At 44.0% G+C, this 20,449-nt stretch overlaps 1 protein-coding gene across 1 annotated transcript in view; it reads left to right on the plus strand.

Moving 5' to 3' along the window:
• TRABD2A (TraB domain containing 2A) overlaps positions 1-20,047 on the plus strand; it is a gene marked incomplete at its 3' end in the record, with an annotated part of 75,134 nt that extends 55,087 nt beyond the window's left edge. Inside the window, exons 3-7 of the mRNA XM_082497930.1 lie at positions 700-846; positions 2,980-3,154; positions 14,403-14,493; positions 15,971-16,216; positions 19,867-20,047. Coding sequence (XP_082354056.1) covers positions 700-846; positions 2,980-3,154; positions 14,403-14,493; positions 15,971-16,216; positions 19,867-20,047 — 840 coding nt within the window. The remainder of the gene's footprint in view (positions 1-699; positions 847-2,979; positions 3,155-14,402; positions 14,494-15,970; positions 16,217-19,866) is intronic.
• Positions 20,048-20,449: the final 402 nt, after the last annotated feature.

Here is a 20,449-nt window from a genome sequence, read left to right on the forward strand (position 1 = left end):
GTGTTGGCATTCCCACGTGAACACCAAGGAGGAGGAGAAGGGAGCATGGGCAGCGGCAGCCCCCATGCCTGCAGAGGCAGTCAGCTCGGGGAGAGTGCTGGGCTGCTGCAGGACTGCTGCCCTCAGACTTTGCCTGCAGAGAGAGTAGCTGCCTGTGTGCCCCAGAAGCTGCCGTCCTCCCTGGCCTCCTTTGGAGAGCCATTCCTGCCTGAAATAAACAGGGTGTGTGGGAGAAGGAGACCCAGAGCAGGAAATGACAGTGTTTATGTTCCTTGTGGATGAGAAAGAACGGGTACACAAGAAGCCATGCTTAATTTTAGGTAGGTGGCTGAGAAGATGTGGTGATAGGAGCCTATCAGTCTCCTATAGGGTGGTCAGGCAAACTGTCATCTATGGGGGCAAGATTGCCCCTATTTCAGTCTGCCCCTTTGTATCTTCTGTGTTAATCATGTCGTGGGAAAAACCTCCTGGAGTTAGGTGTGATGAGGCGGTTCCCCATGAGCAGGCCCCTAGGACCTGAGGTGTGAATATCTGCAGACCCAGAGAAGGTGCGGGTTGGCAAGGTGTGGAGTGGAGTGCTCGGAAAAGGAGCAGATTCAGAGAGCCCTTGGTGGCAGCTGTATGTCTGTGACCTTCTCAAGGGGCGAGACGAGAACTCACAAGGAACTCTGTCTTTTCCTCCCTCTCCCCCTCCCTCAGGTGGTCTTTGCTTTGAATCAGACTCTCTTGCAGCAGGAGAGCCTTCGAGCAGGCAATTTCCAGATCCCCTATACGACAGAAGATCTTATCAAGCATTACAACTGTGGCGACCTCAGCTCCATCATCTTCAACCATGACACTTCTCAAGTGAGTCTTGCCACCGCAGCCCTTGTACTAAGCACATGTCCCGATAGTGCTAACCCATCTCACTCACACTTGTCTCTCCTCAGGCGGGCCATTTGCAGGCAAGGGCCAAGGGCATGTTGCTGCCTCCCTGGCACATCCGCTTTCCTGCACCTCCTGTCCCAGGAGTCTGCACCACCTCACCCCTGTCTTGCTGCACACAAGCAGCGAAGGAGCACCTGGCTTTCCCTTTTGGATGAGTCCCATGTTTGCTTTAGCATCAAAGCTCTATGAGTTAATCCTTTATTTTCTTAAGGAACCTGTGGAATTGCGCCAGCTTAGGTATGAACAAACTTAGCACCAACAGGCTCTAAGCAGCAGCAGTCTCTTTTATGCAAGTAGTGACAGAAATGTACTTATGACTTGGATGCCTGTGTAAGGCTGGGCAATTTGCAAACTTTTTAATGTCCCCTGTCAGTATGATTGTGGACTGTGGGGAAGGCCCAAAGAAGGGGAATGGAGTGAAACAAAGAAAAGATAGATTTAGACTGAATGTTCAGGAAAAGAAAACCTTCTGAGGCCTCACAGTGTAGGTTTGTGGAGATGGTTTCCTAAGCAGCACACTGGAATGCAATGCTCTGATCTTTAAACCATAAGAAAATGCACAGCAGGGACCAATTTGGCCTGTTCAGGCTGTTAGATCAGCTAACCTCAGACTGAGACATCAGGCCTCTCTATTCTTGTCCATGAGGTACTGCCTGGTAATTTGTGCCTATCAGTGAAAACATAGGCTCTAGCCTCACAGTGCTGAACAAGTGCGCGTTGGTACTTAGGCCTTCTCTGCTGAATAACCATTTTTCTATGGCCTTTTGATATATACAGTGCAGTGCTGCAAAGCTGGAAATACTGTCATACTAAGTCTTGATTCTCCGGCACTGAGCTTTGCACACATGTTGTTAACTTCCTGTCCTTCATACCCTTCAGCCAGCATGTGCAGGCAACCTGGTTGTTAACACTGCTTAGCTCTTATGCAGTGCAATTCCTTCATAGATTTCAAAGTGCTTCTCAAAGTAGGCCAGCACTGTAAGAGCATACGGATGCTGCGTCACCATTCTGCTGAGGTGTTACAGACTACAGACAGCTGGTGTTGCCTTGAGCTCCTTGGATAAAACAACTCTTGCCAAGACATGCATGCCTCCAAGGGAGCAACTGCCCTTTACTTACATGAGGGGCTCCACCGCAGGGCACTCTCCCTCAGAGCAGAGCTGAGTAGTAATAGTCTGCAACACTATCAACGTATGTTTTTAAGCAGAACTTCTCTGTAAATTGTATTTGACCCCATGCTTTCCCAGTAGATAACCCACTGTGTGCTAAGAACCCTTTGGAAATAGTCGGTAATAGTCTCTGGCTCCAGAGCCTCTTCAGCTGCTGCAGCCTTGCAAGTGAAAGCACCTGGCTTAGTGGCTCTGCTCCCCGGAAAGGACCACTTGCAGGCCCTTTTCTTAGCAGGCCCTGTAGCTGCAATGCCCAAACCTACTTGTCAAGAAACCAGGATGGTTGCCAGTACAGACCCACGTTCTCTCCACTAGCAAAAGGTCAGGGCAGTGTGCAGCCACAGCTGTCCTGGGGTGGTAATGCTTTCTTTCCTGACAATATCTGGTCTTCTTTTGCAAAGTTTGGGGATGTTTTTGTTAACTAGTTCAAATTACACAGTTATTCTTTGACAACCTGAGGGCTCTGATACAGTCAAACTCTCTTAGAAGAGTGTAATTACATTACAGTTATGTCATACCTATGGCAATTTAAGAAAGAGGTATGTAGCTAAAGATACCCAGGGGCAAATATTTACTTTCTTGAGACAAGCAATCAGGATTTGGGATCTACAGTGTGGCAAACTGAGAGTATTTATTGACTTTGCATCAAAAAAAATCCAGCTGGCTGGCTTATGAAGTGATACACTGAGAGAAGTGAAGAACTATGCATTATTAAAAGTTTGCTGAGTCATTTTTTAGCTTTCTTTGAGTTTTGTCCTGCTGTGCCTTGATGTGCCTTGAGGGACAAGGCAATTGCCACAATGATGGAGTAAAATGTGTGTGCATGATGGATGCTTGTGAAATAAATGCCCCTTTCATGAAGATATTTTTTTTTCTACCTTAGGTCCCAAATTTCATTAATGCTACACTTCTAGCCCATGAACGTATTACTGCCCAAGAGATAGACAGCTACTTCCGTCAGGAGCTCATCTACAAGCGAAATTTGCGAATGGGCAGAAGGGTGAAGAACCTGCTGGAAGAATATCCAGACAAGAGTTTCTTCTTTGCATTTGGAGCTGGTATGTGATTGAGGTGCCCTTCAACCAATTCTTCCCACATCTGCTAGAAGCTTTTTACAAATGCTTGCCTCGGTTTAAATAAGGGTCAGTACTTTTACCATCATGAACACAGAACACAGCCTTGCCCTGATAGTTGTACCATAGTAGGAAAGTTTTTTTAGTGTAGGAGACTGTTTTCCTTCAGTATGCAAAGAACTCTTAGTGTATGCACTGATTGTAATAATTATTAGTTACAGACTTACTTGTTATACGTGCAGCCAAAGATACGGAACCAACTACAGGGCATACACAAAAGGAGAAGCTCTTAGACATAGGTGGTTATGGTCTGGCCTACCAAGGCGGAAGGGTAGGAGAAATAGGGAGCTGATGAAATGTAGCAAGTCAGAGGTTGCACCAATGTTTGAGTAAACCTTTCAAGAACACATCCAAAAAGAATGATATGCCAAATTGTGTGAATTGTGCCCGGTAAATGCAAGGGACCCAATAAATGCACCTTCCTTTTCCTGCAGCAGCTCCTTACCTCTTTCACTGCACTTCCCCAACTACAGGGAAATTGTGTCTGCCACTATTTTGGAGCAGAGCATTGGGCCCAGCTGGGGAAAACCTACTCCATTTTGTGCCTCTTAGCAGCCAGCAGGAGTCAATAGGCACATCCAGCAGCACATCCAGCTCAGATTAACACCCACACTTCAGACTAGGGCTGGGTGCAGGGTGTAAACAGGATCAGTTTGCCGTGCCTGCTGTCCCTTGTTCTTGTTCAGGAACGGGACTGAGTCTGGTCAGTTTCTAAGTATCTGCAAGAGTGGAGACTCCAGAACCTCCCTGAGCAACATATTCTAGTGTTTAACCACTCTCACAGAAACGAAGCTTTTTCTTAGGTCTAAGTGGGATTTCCTGTATATCAATTTGTGTTCATTGCCTGTTGTCCTTTCATGAGGCACCACTGAGAAAAGTTCTGCTCCATCTATTTCATAACCTCCTACCAGCTATTTATACATCAGTTATAACCCTCTGAAGCCATCTCTTCTCCAGGATGAACAGTCCCAGCTCTCTCAGCCTCTCCTTGTATGACAGATGCTCTAATTTTTTGTCATGTTTGTGGCCCTGGCTGGACTCTCTTCAGTATGTCCACATCTCTCTCAAACTGGGGAGCCCAGACCTAGACACTGGACCCAGTGTATATCACCAGGGCTGAGAAGCAGGGAAGGATCACCTCCCTCACTCTGATGGCAACGGTTCTAACACAGCCCAGGAGGCTGTTTGTCTTCTTTGCCACAGGGGCACGTTGCTGGCTCAAGGTCAACTTTATGACCACCAGGACACCACATCCTTTTCTGCCAAGCTGCTCTTCAGCCAGCAAATCCTCGTGCCTGGAACTGTTCCTGCCCAGGTGCAGAACTTGGTTTGCTGAACTTCTTGAGCCAAGATTCCCTCATCATACAGACCACTCCCAGTCAGCTGCTTATTCCTAAGACATTCGGAAATGGTTTGCAGGATAATTTGCTCCATCACCTTTCCCAGGAATAGAGGTGTGGCTGATCAGCTTGTAGTTCCCCAGATCCTTTTTCTCGCATTCTTAAAGGTAGGAATAGTACTTGCTTTCTGCCAATCCTCAGGGACCTTCCCCAATTGCCATAACTGTTTAAAGATAATCGAGAGAGGCCTCACAGTGACATTGGCAAGCTCCTACAGTTCCTCTGGGTGTATCCTATTGGAATTTGTACAAGTCTGGTCTGTTTGAATGTTCCTTAACCTGATCCTTCTCCACCCAGGGTGAACCTTCTTTGCCCTGGACTTTCCCTCTTGTCATAGGAACCTGAGATTCCTGAAGGCTGGTTTTACCAGTAAAGAACGTGACAATGGCACTGACTACCTTGGTCTTTTCAATATTGTATGTCATCTGGTCTCCTGCCCCCTTCAGCACTGGGATGACATTTACCTAGTTTACATTTTACTGCTGAGGTATCAGTGGAAGTATTCCTTTTTTCCCTTGATGTTTCTCACCAGATTCAACTCTAGATGGGCTTTTCTGCTTCATGGTCACTTTTATTCCAGGATGGGCATGGCATGTTTGCTTCAATTTATTTACAGTTTCTGTTGAAGGGGCTAAAGAATAAGAGACCAAAAAAAAAAAAAAAAAAGAAAAAAATGACGTTTTTTTTTATGCAGGAGAAAGCATACTTAGTGGCATGAGATCCCGACTTTATTATGACAGGCAAGGCCTCAGGTGAAACTAGTGTTTCTAGGACCCCAGTTTAAATTCCCTCCAATCTCTCCTGCCTCTTTGAACGGCTGAAAAACTCTAGAAATGCCAGCTCATGAATAAGAACTACAGAGGGATCTAAGATGCATTATATCCCTGTGGATGAAATGACTGACTTCACTGAGAGATGCTGTCTGATGGGGCAACTTGAGAAGTTGGTCCTCTTACTCTTGTAAACACTGGCAAATAACTTTTTCTCTCAGAGCTTTTTTCTTTGCTGCTCCTGAAAAAAGCATCCTTCTGAGGCTTTAAAGTATAGTGGATGTTGGGAAGCCACTGTTAAGACTAAGGAAAGAAGAATGATGGTGAAAACTTCTTCAGCTACCATTTCTTCTAATTAGTAAAGGAAATAATGAATGTGTTTATTTAGCATTACTTAGATTGTATGGATTCAAAGCTCCAGGGACTGGCTTTGTTATGAGCAGACTGATGAACCAATATCCAAATTAGCAATCCAGCTAAAAACTACAGATCTTAGTTGTCTTCCTCCCAGCAGGTGAGTGAACTGATACTCGCCACACTAAAATTAAGTCTCGGATGGTTGACATGTGATCCAACAACATGCAGTAGAAGAAGGATTTGGACATCATTGTAGAAGTGTAATTGACCCTGCCTGAACTGAAGATGGATGTGTAGCCTATCATCTTAACCACCTAGTCAAGGAAAAGAGAGAACAAGCTACCACCTATAGTTACCCCAGGGTCTGCCATAGTCCACTAAATAGCTTCCTCCAACTTCTCTAGGTTTTGAGGCAGCCCTTGGGATGTGTCAGCCCATTTTGTGTCAGCCTTAGGTGCCAAGTGCATTGGATTCACAGGCATGTCTGATGCCTTTTGCCTTGCCCCTTGCATCATAAAAAAAAAAAAAAAAAACAAACAAAAAAAACCCAAACAAACCAACCAAACAAAAAGAACATATTTCCAGGGGAAACTGAAATTGTGCTGAGTCTCTGTCCTGAATGGTGTGTTAGGTGGTGTTGTGTCCACGTAGAGCTGTTGGCTGTTACTTTTTTAAATTTGATGTTGCATCTGGCATTTTTGGGTGGGAAATTATGCAAGAGGAACAAGATTTATTGTCTCTGGAAAAGAAAAGATTGGAGAAAGGACCAGTGTTTGTAAAAATAATCAACAGTGTTAAGCCCGGGGTGTTTCTGTCCATCTCTGTAGGTGTTTATACCAGTAAAACAAACAAAAAAATCTGCTGTGGAAACGAAAGTTGCACAGGTAAATGGGATATCAATTTGCCCTTGAAATTCAACAGGAATCCAGAACCCAGCATGAAAACTTAGAACCTGCCATCAGCACATTTGGGACTGGAGATTTGGGTGTGCACAGAGAATGTAAATTTATCTATGCCTTATATAAAGGATTTGAAATGTGTAATGAAGAAGTTAATGAAAAATCCACAAGAAGCTGAATCTTGGCAGATCCTGGAAGAGGATAACATAATGATAAAACAGATTAAGTAAGTCTTGTGGGGCCACCTCAATTCTCCCTGGGCACAGAGGGCTTGCTGATTGCTTGCTTGCCTCTTCTGTCTCTGGAATGCAGCATTATTTTAGCCTCTTTGGGTGCGAAGAAAGGCTGAGTCCCTGAAGGTGTGTCTGTACCGCTGTAATCTGAGAACGCCAGATACAACACAGCAGGTTTGAGACTGTTTTCCTCAGTAGCCTCTTTGAGCCTGCAGAATGCTAATGACAGGGTTTATTACAACAACAACCCCCAAAAGGGACAGACAACATTGTGTGGAGGCAGGACCCAGATCCAAAGCGCCAGGGTTCACATGAAGGGCACTCTTCCTGACATCTCTGACATATGAAATGAGGAAAGCTTTGCATTTCTGCATTAGAGGCAGAAACCTCTGTTCCAACATATTAGCGAAACTATGAAAATCAGCCAGGTCAAACAACTGTGTGCTGTTTCTGCTCAGGTACTGCAGTCTGGTAACCATCAGCTTCTTATCAGTGCCGGGGTTTAGCAGTCGCTACCTTTATTGGGCAGCTACAGTAGGAAAGCCTTCATCTTGTAACGTATGTGTTAAGCTAGTGGGATTTCAAGTCCTTAATACCCTTGTTCTGGAAAAAAAGCAGTGATGTGGAATGGGAGCAGGTCCAGTGGTAGAGGTGGCTGTGTATAATGCAGCTCAGCCATAGCACTGGTATTTCCTTCCCTTACTGGTAGCATAACACAGGCTGCTAGCATAGTCACCTGCATGACGGTCTCCTTGTCTAATCAGCCCAGTGTTTCAATAGTGGAAAACTCTCAGTAAATGCCAGTGGAGGTGGAGCGCCAGTAGCTAAGGCTGCTTGAACAGAAACTCTTTCTTTTAACTCAGTTTTTACAAAATAAGCAATATGGGGTGGTAAACTTTTTCCTTATGTTAACTTTGCGATAAATTTGGCTTTATAATCAGTGCAAAACCTTTTTCTAGCCTCAATTTGTGTAGTTATCAGGAGATTTGACTTTGCCCAAAGGTAAAAATCGGAATTCCCAAGACCAAAAATACTCAGGTCATACATTTAAGAGATCTAGTTTTTGACAGAAGCTGGTAGATAAGAGTGTGTTGTTTTTCACAAGAAAAGTGCCTTCATTTTGGCTTACGCGAATTGTAACTTCGTATGGTTCTTTTTCGTGGTATGGGGCAATTTTTCCCATGTTGTGCAAGGCCTTCATCATCAATTATTTTGAGAAGAATGTCATGTTTCCATGATTCTGTTACAAACAAATGTGAAAAATGAATCCTGATAATTCCATATAGATGAGTTAATTAGCAAAGCACATCACTTCTAAAGAAATTGAAGGTTATTTTTTGTTTCCTTCTGAATGAATGCAGGTTTGAAGCACTTTCTTTAGTTTTCTCCATGTCTAGTGAAAATACTTTCTTGGCCATAGACTAGAACGCCACTGTTCCATAGTCCTGCCCACCAGATTTCCCCCTTTGGTTTAAGAGTGGTGAAGTATGATCCACTAATATTTTATACTAAAAAAGAGATTTGTAGGAAGTCATGATTTTTGAAAACATGAACTTGTCCTGACCTCAGTGGAGTAAAACCTGAAGTTCAATGTTTGTGGAGTTATATCATTAATATTTCATATTAGAAGTAATAGCAGGAAGGAGTATGTTTGGAAGTCTGCAGTCTCAAAAAAAATTGAAGGGCATGTGAGGGGTGATGCAGGGGATTTGACTTACATGCATGCAGAAGTATTGTAATGTAACATCTTTATATCCCTGCACTTATTGTGAATTCAGGGAATCTGTAAGTTGACGTACAATACCCCTAGGGCTGCCCCCATCCCCTTCAATTTTTGTTGTCTCCTTCACTTGGCAGCATTTAATTTGTGAGAGTACCATGCTCTTGGTCCTTTAGTTTGTGTTGTGGTACCTGAGCTTTTCCTGACTGGAAAGTAATGTTAGAAGCAAGATTTTATTAGATGTAGTGTTACTTGTTTTCTGTTTGAGAAAGTATTTTAATTTAGGTGACAAACCAGGAATCCCAGCTGCTTTATCAATGACGCCTGTTTTCCATATGTTGCTTGGATCATCTAGTGTAACAGCACAGGACTTTCTCCCTGTGATTCTGGGAGAAGTGGAGTGAGAGCTCATCTCAACTGGGTACACAGAGGTCATGTTTGAACGTAACATCTTCCTCTTCAACAATGTGTATAGAAAGCATGCATCTAAAGGAAACTAATCTGTTACTTAGTTGATCACAGCACCCGCTTTCCTTCTTTTGCTTTGGATCATATTAAATATTTTGTCTAGCGTTTTTCCTCCATAATTTTACTAACTGGGTTAAAATGACTCCATGTTCTGCATCCCAACATGTACTTAAAAAGTATAACCATGTATATGCATGAGGCAAAGTCATGAAATTTGCCCCTGTATTTCTGAGCACCAGGTACAGGTTTCTTCAGGGGTACTCAGCTGGGAATATTTGCCACTGCTGGTGTTGTCAGCCCATATAGGAAGTCCCCTGCAGTTTTGCACGGGATCTTTTGCAAAGAAAATTCAGTAGTAACCTGGTTACACAGATCTGAGGTCTCTGTCTGGGCTTGCTATGATATGACTGCCTCCAATCTGGCTTGCCAGGCTCTGCCAGTAAGACATGGTTAGGTTTATCTTTCTCTGCTCACTTAGTACTATATGGGACCAGAACGAGGTCATTTTCTAACATGTGTGAAAAGAGGACTTGGCCTATCACTCACAGAGCATGAGCTGTCCCTTGTCCTTGTTCCAAAAGGTTAAACTAAGTAGAGCTTTAGAGATAGGGAAAAGCATCCTTTTCTTTCCATAGGTTTGCTTCTGTTTCACTCATTTCAGCATCCTTTTGAGGAATAACAGACCATGGAGCGGGATGAAGAAAATTCCTCTGTAAGGGTTCTTGCCTGTGGGGACACTGTTGGTGAGGGTACCACATCAGTACTTTTTATGTCTCCATTCTTAGTCATTGTGTCTTAAGACCTGTGTCTTTTGGGAACTCATTTGAGCTTCGTCAGGTACCTGATATCAATAAGCATCACTTTGTCCATCTCATGGACTGATGAATGCTAAAGTGATCTGGACCTGTAGGAGGAGTAGGATCTCTGTTTTGCAGTTTGGCTTCCATCCAATGAAATGATATAAGACAGTACTCTGCATTCTCTAGGTCATTGGCCACACACTGAACTTTCAGCTCTTCACTGCAGATACCTGTGGGACAGACTTGGGCCATGCATATCCCTGCTCTCCAGGCCATCAGGAGTTCTTCTTTGCTTGTGTTTGCATCCTTCGAGGGAGCACTGGCAGTTTTGAACCCGTCTCCATGGGTTTATTGGCTCACAGACTGCTATTGGAGGATACTTTGATTACTGAAAGGATAGGAGAAGAGCTCTGTCAGGGGAGGCACACAAAGAGACATGAGCTGTCCTTTGCGCCTCACAGTTAAGTGATAATTTTTGCCGAAGTTTCTCTTTTTTAGTTTGTGGATGGCATAGGTAGCAGCCTCATGTCATGCCTTTTTTACAGGCCAGTAACTGTAATCCAGTCACCTACAGGTGTCCTGTTCACCCCTCTGGGGGATGTTATATGAATTTACCTATATATTCTTGGAAGGAGTCTAAGAAGAATGATCATTGCCATGGGCATTTCCAAGAAATTTCTAAATAATTGTAAGATATGTACCTCTAAAACATTCTTGAAAATACTTGTTTCAATGACCATAGAGTCTCTGGCACAAAAAGCCCATCTGAGCCCTCCCAGCCCAGTCATAGATAAACATCCTGTTTTGTGATGTCCTCAGTGGCTAGAATCATTTGTGCCATTTTGTGGTTGCACTGTTATGATCATGTGCTGTAGTTGCTCCCACCACTTCTTGGAGTCAGCGGTCCTGATCAGGTTTCCTAACAAACAGTTTTGTTTCTTTACATGTACATCCAGTGATTCATTGTCTTGGGATATTTGTAGATGGTGAGGTCCTGGCATGTTTCTGGGGCAGATAGGAAGTTATGTCTTTCTACTAAGGAGAACACAGCAGACATAGAATTACATGGGCTTGGGGGTTTCGTTTTACATGACTCTAAGAGAAAGTCTAGGTGATTTGTGTATCATCTTGGAATTGTGCATTTTATTAAAATTCAGAGAGGAACATAGTTTTCTTCAGCCTTACAATCTTGCTTGATATGAAAAATAAAAATGCAGCAACAGAAACAGAACCTCTATTGTGTAGTATTTCCTTGCTTATTTTGCTAGATGCAGAAAATTTTCAGCCTTGTGATGGCTCAAATTTGGGTTCAGGAACCTCTGTTGAAACCCACAGTCCTAGCACAGTTACCTAGATGAAAAAACCTCTGCGTGCACTGGCAATAAAAGCTGCAAGTAGGAGACATGGACTTCATAGCAATAGTAGTAGCCTGTGGTCTGCAAGACTGCGTATTTCTACTGAGGAAGGTCAGGAGAACTCAATGCATATTTGAGTGCATGAACTAGTTTGCAAGTGCACGTTAGTCAAACAGCATTGTTTGAGTGTATTGCCTGTTGTGGTCCCTGCATGCCATCTCCTTTGAGTGCAGATTAAAGGCTGGGGTCTTATTTACTCTCCAGTAGAGTGCATGGCTGAGCTGGTGCACACAACAGCTTCTTAGTTTCTCTTTGAGCATGAACACAGAAGAATGGCTCCCCACCTCCTGCCAGAGTAAATTGACCTCTCAGATGCATCTCTTCACCTAGTGGTGTGAGGATAATGCAGAGCTGTGTACAGAAAGAAAAGACCAGGCTTTCTGATGGGACAGGGCCTGGGGCTTTTCTTTTGGGGGGCATTCAAGTGTATTAGGCTAAAATAGAAATCAGGTAAAAGAAGCCTACTCCCTGTTATGTGACTTTGGGCTGTCTCTCTTGCAGCATAGCTGCTTGATCTTAAACCTTGGAGAGTGACTCTTTCTCATGTTTCTTACAGTTGCTTTTGGTATCAGGTCTCTCACACCCCCTGAGCTCTTTCTGTGATGGTTCCCAGAAAAAAGGCGGAAGTGCTGACTCTAGAGAGGCTCCTGGTGGGGTCTTGTACCTCAGACCCTCACCCTTCTGTCATTTTTTCATTTTGCACCTAGCTCAGGTTGAGCTTGCAGGTCCTCTGGGTCTCAGACCAGCTCTGTCCAATGAAGCATGCGTGGCCCACCTTTTCAATAGCAAACACTGACATCTCCTAATCCCTTATGTACCTAGCCTGAGGAGCTCCTGATTGATCATGTCTTGTGAACAATCTAATATCATATGCCTGATGGAATTCATATGTATTTGTTTTGCACATATCTATGCATTTGGTCTGTTCTCTTTTGCACAATATTAGCACACCATTTTTCTTTCATGTACAGACATAATTCATTGCATCAGCAAACGCTCCCTGTGAAGGCCTGTACATGTGAATGTCATATAAAAGATATTCTTATCACTCCAACAAGTTAAAAAGAAGATTGAGGCCCAGCCTCAGGGAATCATTCGAGCAGGTTGAGTGATTTAAATGGGATTCATCCATGTGCCTCAGTAATTTCCTACATGCCAGTCTAAATGATTGCTTGGAGCAAGGGTAACAAGATCCACGGGAGGTAGTGCTTTTGATGGTCTGATGGGAGTGGCTATTCAGTAGCTCAAACCTGAAATGCAGGAGACTGTAATCTCTTAAACTGGGATGAGGAAAATTATTTTAATGCTATAAAATGCCCTATAGATGGCTTATCTTTATGTTTTATCTCTTTGCTCCTGAAGGACTTGGATTAGGAAAATGAGAGTTCAGAGCCTTGGTACTGCTTTTCACTGCTGAGGATGGGGCTCAGCTCATTCAACATTGCCTGCGTGAGATGGATACCTAGTCTGAACTTGCTATATACACTGCCCCATCCTCATCCATAGAGAGGCATTTCTCTAGAAGTCTAAGTTGTCATGCCTTACTCTCACTTGCAAGGGGTGGATCACCCTTTGGAAGCACCTCTTTCTCTGCTGTCTGGAGGTGGGGGAGGAGGGGTGAATCTCCTCTCCCCTTCCCTTTGCACATACCTCTCCTCTGCGTTGAAGTTGAGAGATAGCCACTAGCTCTGGCACCTTATATACCTAATGTTGGCATTCCAGTGGCTAATTTTACTCAATTACAATGTTTAATGACAGTCATTCCTGTTCCCTGCTGCATATGGTCTTTTTGCTGATATGAAGACATTCTTAGTTAACTGCACCTGGGGCTGAACCATTGACAAGCAACAGATACCAACATCATTAGGTTAGGTCCACATAATGGTCAAGCTTTACGCTTTCTGAATGCAAAAGTTAGGCTGAGGAGCTGGAGGAAAATCCAGTTACTGGGTAAGAAAATATGGTACCAAGTGGGTGTGCATTGCAGTGTTTGGTTAAAAAGTTTCATTTGAGCTAGATCTGTTTGCATCCTTCAGCTCTAGGGGAAACTTAATCTTAATAAATGACTATGCTCAAATCTTACCATTCAACTGGTATGCCTTAAGCTGGTAGTTCATGAGCCCTTTGCTGTTGTGGTATGAGAAACTGAAATTTTGTGCTCCAATTCATTGAATTAGTTTTGGAGTGAAAAAATTGTAAATCCCTTGGGTTTAGTCCCCTGTTAATCTCATCACTGTTGGACTTTGTTTATATTTCCTTGCTTTTCCTGGCCACTAGAATCATTCTGGTGGTTTTATTGCCATGTATATATGAAGAATACTAGCAGAAAAGAGTTTTTCTGAAGTTACTCATAAGTTTTAGCACTGCATACATCTACAGAGGCAAGGGAGCACTCAAGCCTATTTTTAATTAATGTAGGCTGTTAAATGAACAAATGTTTTCAAGAAAACTAGATCTAAGAGGGGTTGTGCAAGGCCTCTGTTGTCCATCTGCTTCTCAGCAGCCTTGTCTGTTGAGGTGTTAGGGTGATGGTGGAGGTCAGTCAGTGGACAGAGCATACAGTCCTCCAGGAATAACTCCTGCACCCTTTGAGTAGTCATTTATTATCTGTGATGCCAAATTATGGGCTAACCAGCCACTACAACTGTCCGAAAATGACCTGGAGACAGAAATCACAGAATTAGGGCAGAGCTAGGTAAGTCCTTCTGAAACGTTTGTCAACATGACTGGAGTTTCTGTCCCTGGTAGTTTATACGGAAGGAATGAAAGGGGTTGATCTAAGCCATTGACTTTCAGAGCTCTGTTCCATTCTCTGCAGTTGGGTGATTTTTAACCAGTTAAAAATTGTTAAAGGTGTTGAATGGCATCTCAGATAGTGCCTTTATGATGCCAGAGGATTTTAAAATGATGGACACGCTGTGGCACCACCCTCAGTTGTAGACTCGGTGCTGTTCCTGAACTTGTGTCTCCCAACTTCATCTCATGTTGCCCCAAGAAATCCACAGTGGCCTGAGTGTAGCATGCTTCCTGTGATGAGGAAGGACTTTACTATTCTTCTCTTGCTTTCCCTGTGCTCATTGACTTCTGATACCATTTTTCTCTTAACTGCAGGTCACTTCGTGGGCAACAACACAGTGATTGATGTTTTGAGGAGAGAAGGGTACGAGGTAGAACACACTCCAGCTGGACAAGCCATCAACAAGTAATGCAAGCTTTTATGTAGCTGAACAGTCATTTGGAGGGTGGGTTTGTAGACAGCTGGAACTATAACATTGAGCTGGGCTCCCTCTGTCCTCCACAGCAGTGGAGAAGAACTTCCGTGAGCCAGTTTGGAAACAGGATTTTATTTGGGTTTGGTTTTTTGGTGTTTTGTTTTGGGGATTTTTTGGTTGTTTGGTTTTTGTTTTGTTTTGTTCAATAAAATACCAATATTTTCCCCCCTGTAAGTTTTTAACTCTTAAACTAACAGCCCTAGAGTATGGTGAGGGAAAGACCTGTGGCATGAGTATGTAAGAATCCTGGGAGTTGGATAGAGGGTTTCAATTGATTGCTATCCTGGGCTTGTTCTAGAAACAAATACCAGGGCATTCTGTGTCAATAAACCCAGTTCAGCCCACATGAATGTGGAACCATATGCAGCTACTGTCCTAGATAGGAGTGCTGCACACAGTCCAGTCAGTACCCATTGCCTCCTACCCAGAAGGCAGGAGGGCTCCTTCTTTGTGCCTCCAAAGCAAAGAAAGCAAAAGAGGTTCTGTAACCATGCAGCAGCACAAAGGACAGTTTATAAGTAGTGCCACAAGTTCAATCAAGCTCCTACTGGCTTGTTTTGGGCTTTAACCATTGTTCCTGTTTTTAGAATGCATACGTATATTGCAAAATATTCATCAAATAATCACAGCTGTAATTAAGGTGCTTTTTGACTCCTCCTGTAGCTTCTATGCTGGGAGAGGGAACCGGCCTTGGGGAAGAAGGACATGCTTTTGCATCATGTGCCTTTTCCTGTGGTTGCTCAGTCAGTCCCTAGAAGAATTACCTGCAGGAAGTGCTGCAAAGGAGATTATATATTTGAGTGTCTGCTGTTAATAGTGTTCTGAGGCTGAAGGTATAATAATAAATGGCTCGCCATACAGGATGGAGGTCATCCTGGCTGTGTCTGTAGCAATGCTGAGCTCCAACTCTCCAGTAAGAGTGGTTGACCTAGGACTGGCTCCTTCAGCTAGTGCACCTTAATTGTCCTGTTTGTGCCACTTCTCCCTGCCCCCCAGGTTAGTTGGCTCTGGGCAGGAATTGCTGAAAGGAAGAATCTGGTCTGTGTTGTGTAGTATGTCAGACTAGAGGAGTGTGGTTTAACCTCTTCTGACTTTGACAGTGATTCCTTTTTTGTCTCTTTCTAGATACACAATGTTATTCCCAAGAGTTATTCCACCCTGAGCCAGACCGCATTCTTTCCTGAGTTCCAGATTACCTCTTTTCCAAAGCTTTTTTCATTAAAGAGAACTATTTTGATCAGAATATTAACTCAAGGAAGAGGGGGCAGGAATACAAGGCAGAGAAATAAGCATCCATCCAATTTGACAGGGAGAAACACCTGTTTTAGATGTGCCTGGATGGCATCTGTACCAGGATTCTGCCTCAAAGCCCTTTCAAATATTATCTGTGTTCCTTCCTTCTTCCAGCAGAAAACCCTCCAAAACGTTGTTAGCCTTTTCATCGTCATCACCGGCACATAGCCCTTATGTTGCATCCCAAGAGCACCCCTGGAAGGAGGAAGAGGAAGAGGAAGAGCTCCTTCCTCACCTGCTGCTCCCTGACAGCATTGACATCCTGAAGAAGGTAGACAGGAAGTACAAAAAGAAGAGGAAACAACAGAAGAAGCAAAAACTGCGACAATTTAATGACCTCTGGGTTCGCCTTGAAGAAAGGTAGCTAATGGCTGGGGAGGGAGGAGGGTTTGTCATGCAAACTGGACTTGAACTTATACTGATTAATGCAGCATGCCAAACTCCCTCGGGGGCTAGATACATGCTGAGGGCAGGATCTGACCTTCTGCCTCACTGTGATTCTTGCTGAAACATTTACTCAAGGCTGCTTGTGCCTTTAGTGACAAAATAGCTTCTTCCGCATTGTTAAGTTTGTGGAAAATTAGGCATAATACAAGTGGAAGCCTTGTCTCAACCATTTTGCATTTGGGCTTGAGGGATTGTGAGCACATGGTAGTCCTCTTTATCACAGAAGGCTGGGTCCAGTGGTAGATGGTACAAAGTCTTGGACATTTATCCAAGAGCTGCTGCATATCTGGGAAGTATCATATTCGGCGTATGTGCTCCTTGCATTGGGACAGTATTTATGCAGTATTTCCAGTCTCTGTATTCTTCACAGTCTTAAAAAGCATGTAAGCCCCATGGCATTACTGGAGATTTGGAAGGGGGACTGACAACCTAATGGATGATGGAGTTAATATAAAAAATTGAGTGTGTTGTGGGGCAGGTTTTCATCCAGAAGAGCTTACTCACCTACAAGAACTACAGCAACCTGCAAAAAAAGCCAACTTCTCCCTCACTAGCTATACTTAGGCCTGTGGCTGAATATGTACCTTAATGTTTGCCTCCTGTCAGAATACATATAGACCTGAGTCTGCTCTCTTTTATACTTTGTGTCTCAGTTTGTAACTCTGTCATACTCGGGTTGAAAGCATTTTATTTTTGTGGAACTGTAAATAACCAGACAGTTCAGGATGATGGAGAAAAGCCTGCAGTTCTTGAAATGAAGTGTCTACATTCTTCTTTTTTTTCTCTGAATAATATTTCTTCCTGTTCCTCAAGGTACTGAGTATATCAGAGTTCTTCTATGCCTCTCCTATCACATCCCTGGGTCTCAGCTGTACTACTGCTTTGAGTAGTATCTTGCTCAGGCTGGCTGCCAGCAGGTGCAGCAGCTGTTATTCTGTTCCAAGTATTCAGCCTTTGTAAGACTTTTTAGACCAGACTCCTCTTCTTTTTTTCTAGAGTAGTTTTGTGCCCTCTCTCTGCTCCTCCTTCCAACCTAAATGTGAGTAGTTTGGAGAGAAAGAGAGACAAATGCACATGGAGGTTTGCATGCCCACTAACAGATCTACACACAGTCCAAGAATCACCAGTAAAACACATCCTTATATTGATCCCATTTGATTTTGTCTTTTAGTGTATCATTTACTCACTATTAATGTAGTTGATACCAGCTGTTCATGAATGGGTTTTTGGAGCTTCTGTTGACAGTCTGTTTAGTTGAAATGCTAATGAATGATTTGGAGTCTTTATGATCTCAAGCTCCCACTCTGCCTGCGCACTGACATGTTCAGTTTTTCGTATGCAGTTTTTCCCATGAAGCTCAGGGAAGTCAGTGGGTGCCCTGATGTGAGATATGCATGTGCTTGCAGCATCAGTGCCTTCAGAAGAAAAGGGAAGATAGGAGGATGTGCTACTGTGACTAAATTGGAGGGATACGTTAGGGCTACATACTGGATTGCAAGTACCACAAGGCAATAGTGAGGTAAAAGCAAAGCTAATGATTACAGTTTAGGAAACTACTGCATAAATATAGAACCAGCAAATGCCTGCTTTCCTTTTCTTTTGTAATGTTTCCTCTCTTCCCCTGCTAATTAAGTGCTAGAAACTTACCCAGATGCTAAGTGACAAATTCTTTTTAGGGGTGAATCCTTAGTAGCAGAAAGGTTGAACTTCTGGAGATGGAGCTGTTGCATGACAGTACTGGGAAAGATAAGTGATGCTTATCGCTGCCTGGGAGATTGCTGCGCCCTTACTGCAGAGGGAAAGCTGCAAGTGTCAGAGTAGCAGCTGTCATTCACTCACAGCCCCCACCCATATTCTGGGTTTAGTCATTGTAAAGCAGGGGCAATCACCACCCTCTCTGTGGGAATCACCACCCTCTTTGCCCTGACACCCACATGTGCAAGCAGTCCCTGCCGCTGCAGGCTGTCTGTGCAGACGTGGGATAAGCTGACAGTCCCACCTCGTGGCACAGCCTCGTTGTGTCCCCATGGAAATTCAGCCCCTCTGACCTCAAGCTCATACGTGTGCAGAGCATGTATCACTGGGACTCTCAGCCCTTACTATAAGCGTTCCCTGGGGTGCCCAGGCATAGGTAAAGCTGTCAGGTTTCTTATGCATGGGCCATTCACAGCTTTCCGCCTGTGAGCCTGGAAACGTGAAAGGTGCGGTTCAAGTGATTTAATACAGTGTTGTAGTGGGTTTGGCAGAATTGGTTTGGTTCTTGCTCCTGTATGCATCAGCTGTCAGCAGTATTTCTTTGATGTGCTGCCAAGCTGGCTTCTCTCCAGTTATGGTTAAAACCTTCTGTGGGGGCCTTTGAGTATGAAAGGATAAGTGTTTTTAAAAAGGATACTAATTGCCTTCAATTTCCCAAAGCATTTTTGGTTAATACAGCTGGCTAAAATAAGGCAAGAATGGTGCACGGCAGCTAGGGAGTGGGTGCAGGAGAAATGACTCTGCTTTTGTGTTTGGCAGGTAGACTTGCTTTTAGTTTTGTCCAAATTTGTCTTCTGGTTCTACGTAACACCAGGAGTGTATGTCAGCCTTAAAGCTCTAGGGACAAGCATGGTTTTTTGAAGAGAAAGAGAACAGAGAACATTGCCAAAGACACCAGCACCTGTGTAGTATCTGACCTTTCTGACTCTTGACCTGCAGCGATGTGGGAGCTCCCCCAATTCAGGACAGTTGGCATTAGCAGCCTGGAGCATAAAAATTTCTCTCCTCATGTTGCCATAATGGGAGTTCAGCATCATGTAGGCTCTGACTCATTCATCCACCTCTCTGAGGCGGTTCATCACCACCTCAGAGTCCTCACTACCACTGGGAGATACTCTGGGATTTGGTGATCTTTTGCCAGTGACTCTTAGGATACATTTCTGGAAGTGGCTCTTCCTCTCCTTAAAGCATGTCATATAAATCCTTTGTAATTTCTGACCTGTGGAAGGGAACATGCATTATAGGAACAAGTTTGGTCCACGCTAAGATGCACACACAGAAAGAAGCATGGCTGGGGAAGATGGATTCAGCTAAAAGCAGGTGCCTCACTCCTGCTGTGCTCAGGAAGTGACACTCTGCAACAAAGTTTGTTTTGTTCTTCTTATGTATTTTCTGCTTCGCTGAAAGGTGCTAGGAATATGGTCGTCTTACCCACCTGAATGACTGCATGGAAGCAATGGGCAGGCTGGCTGGGTAGACCTGAGTAAAAGACAGGTGTTTCGGTGTTGTCTCTACCCTCCTCAATCTCTTCCCTGTTACCTCTAAAGACTGCTTCACAGTTCAGCTGGGCAGTGCCCTTGTCCACGTGGGCTAGTGTGGGAGCTGTCCACAACTGTAAGGAAGGCACAAGGCAGAACTCTGCCATTAGGAGACACAGTCCTTTGAGCATGGAACCGGTGAGAGAGACCATTCCCAGCAGCCCAGAAGACTGCGAGTGGGGCACAGAGGCAGGATGACCACCTCCTGCTTTGTGGGCATCAGGCAGTTCTGGGCTGGGTCTGGACTGATGTTCTTCTCTTGCTTTGCAGTGCTACTGACCCTCCTCCCCGGATCCGCATCATTAATGGCTACATCACAGTTGAACCCCACCCCCGGGGCCACGGACGGTCTAGTCATGCTCACATAGACACCTGCAGCGGTCACCAGCTTTCCCATTCTCTCTTTCTCCTGCTACTGACTTTAACTTTGCATACAGCAAGGCTGCATTGAAACACAGGGGGAGCCAAGGTGCAGGGGTCTCGCCTTAAAAAGCAAAAAAGAAACTTATGTGAAAAAAAAAACCAAAAACAAAAACAAAAATAGAAGACTCTGAGTGGGACACCTGTTCTTTGTGGTGTTCTTAAACTGCCTCCTTTTCCTGAATCTGGATCATTAACACTATTAACTGGTTTGACCTGCCCAATACAGGAGAAGCTATTTTAATGAAAGTGTTACTTATCCTTCTCTTGCAGAAGATTGATTTCATTTTTTCCCATAATGCTTTGGGGAGAGTATAATGTTGCTATAACATAGCTGTTGTTTAGTTGTATGAGCTCAACTATATTACATTTTTTTCACCTCCAGTGCCTTGTAAGGAGATTTACACACCACTAACTTGTTTGTTAGAACAGA

Source organism: Vanellus vanellus (genome assembly GCF_965231255.1).
Source record: "Vanellus vanellus genome assembly, chromosome: Z".
NCBI lineage: Eukaryota > Metazoa > Chordata > Aves > Charadriiformes > Charadriidae > Vanellus > Vanellus vanellus.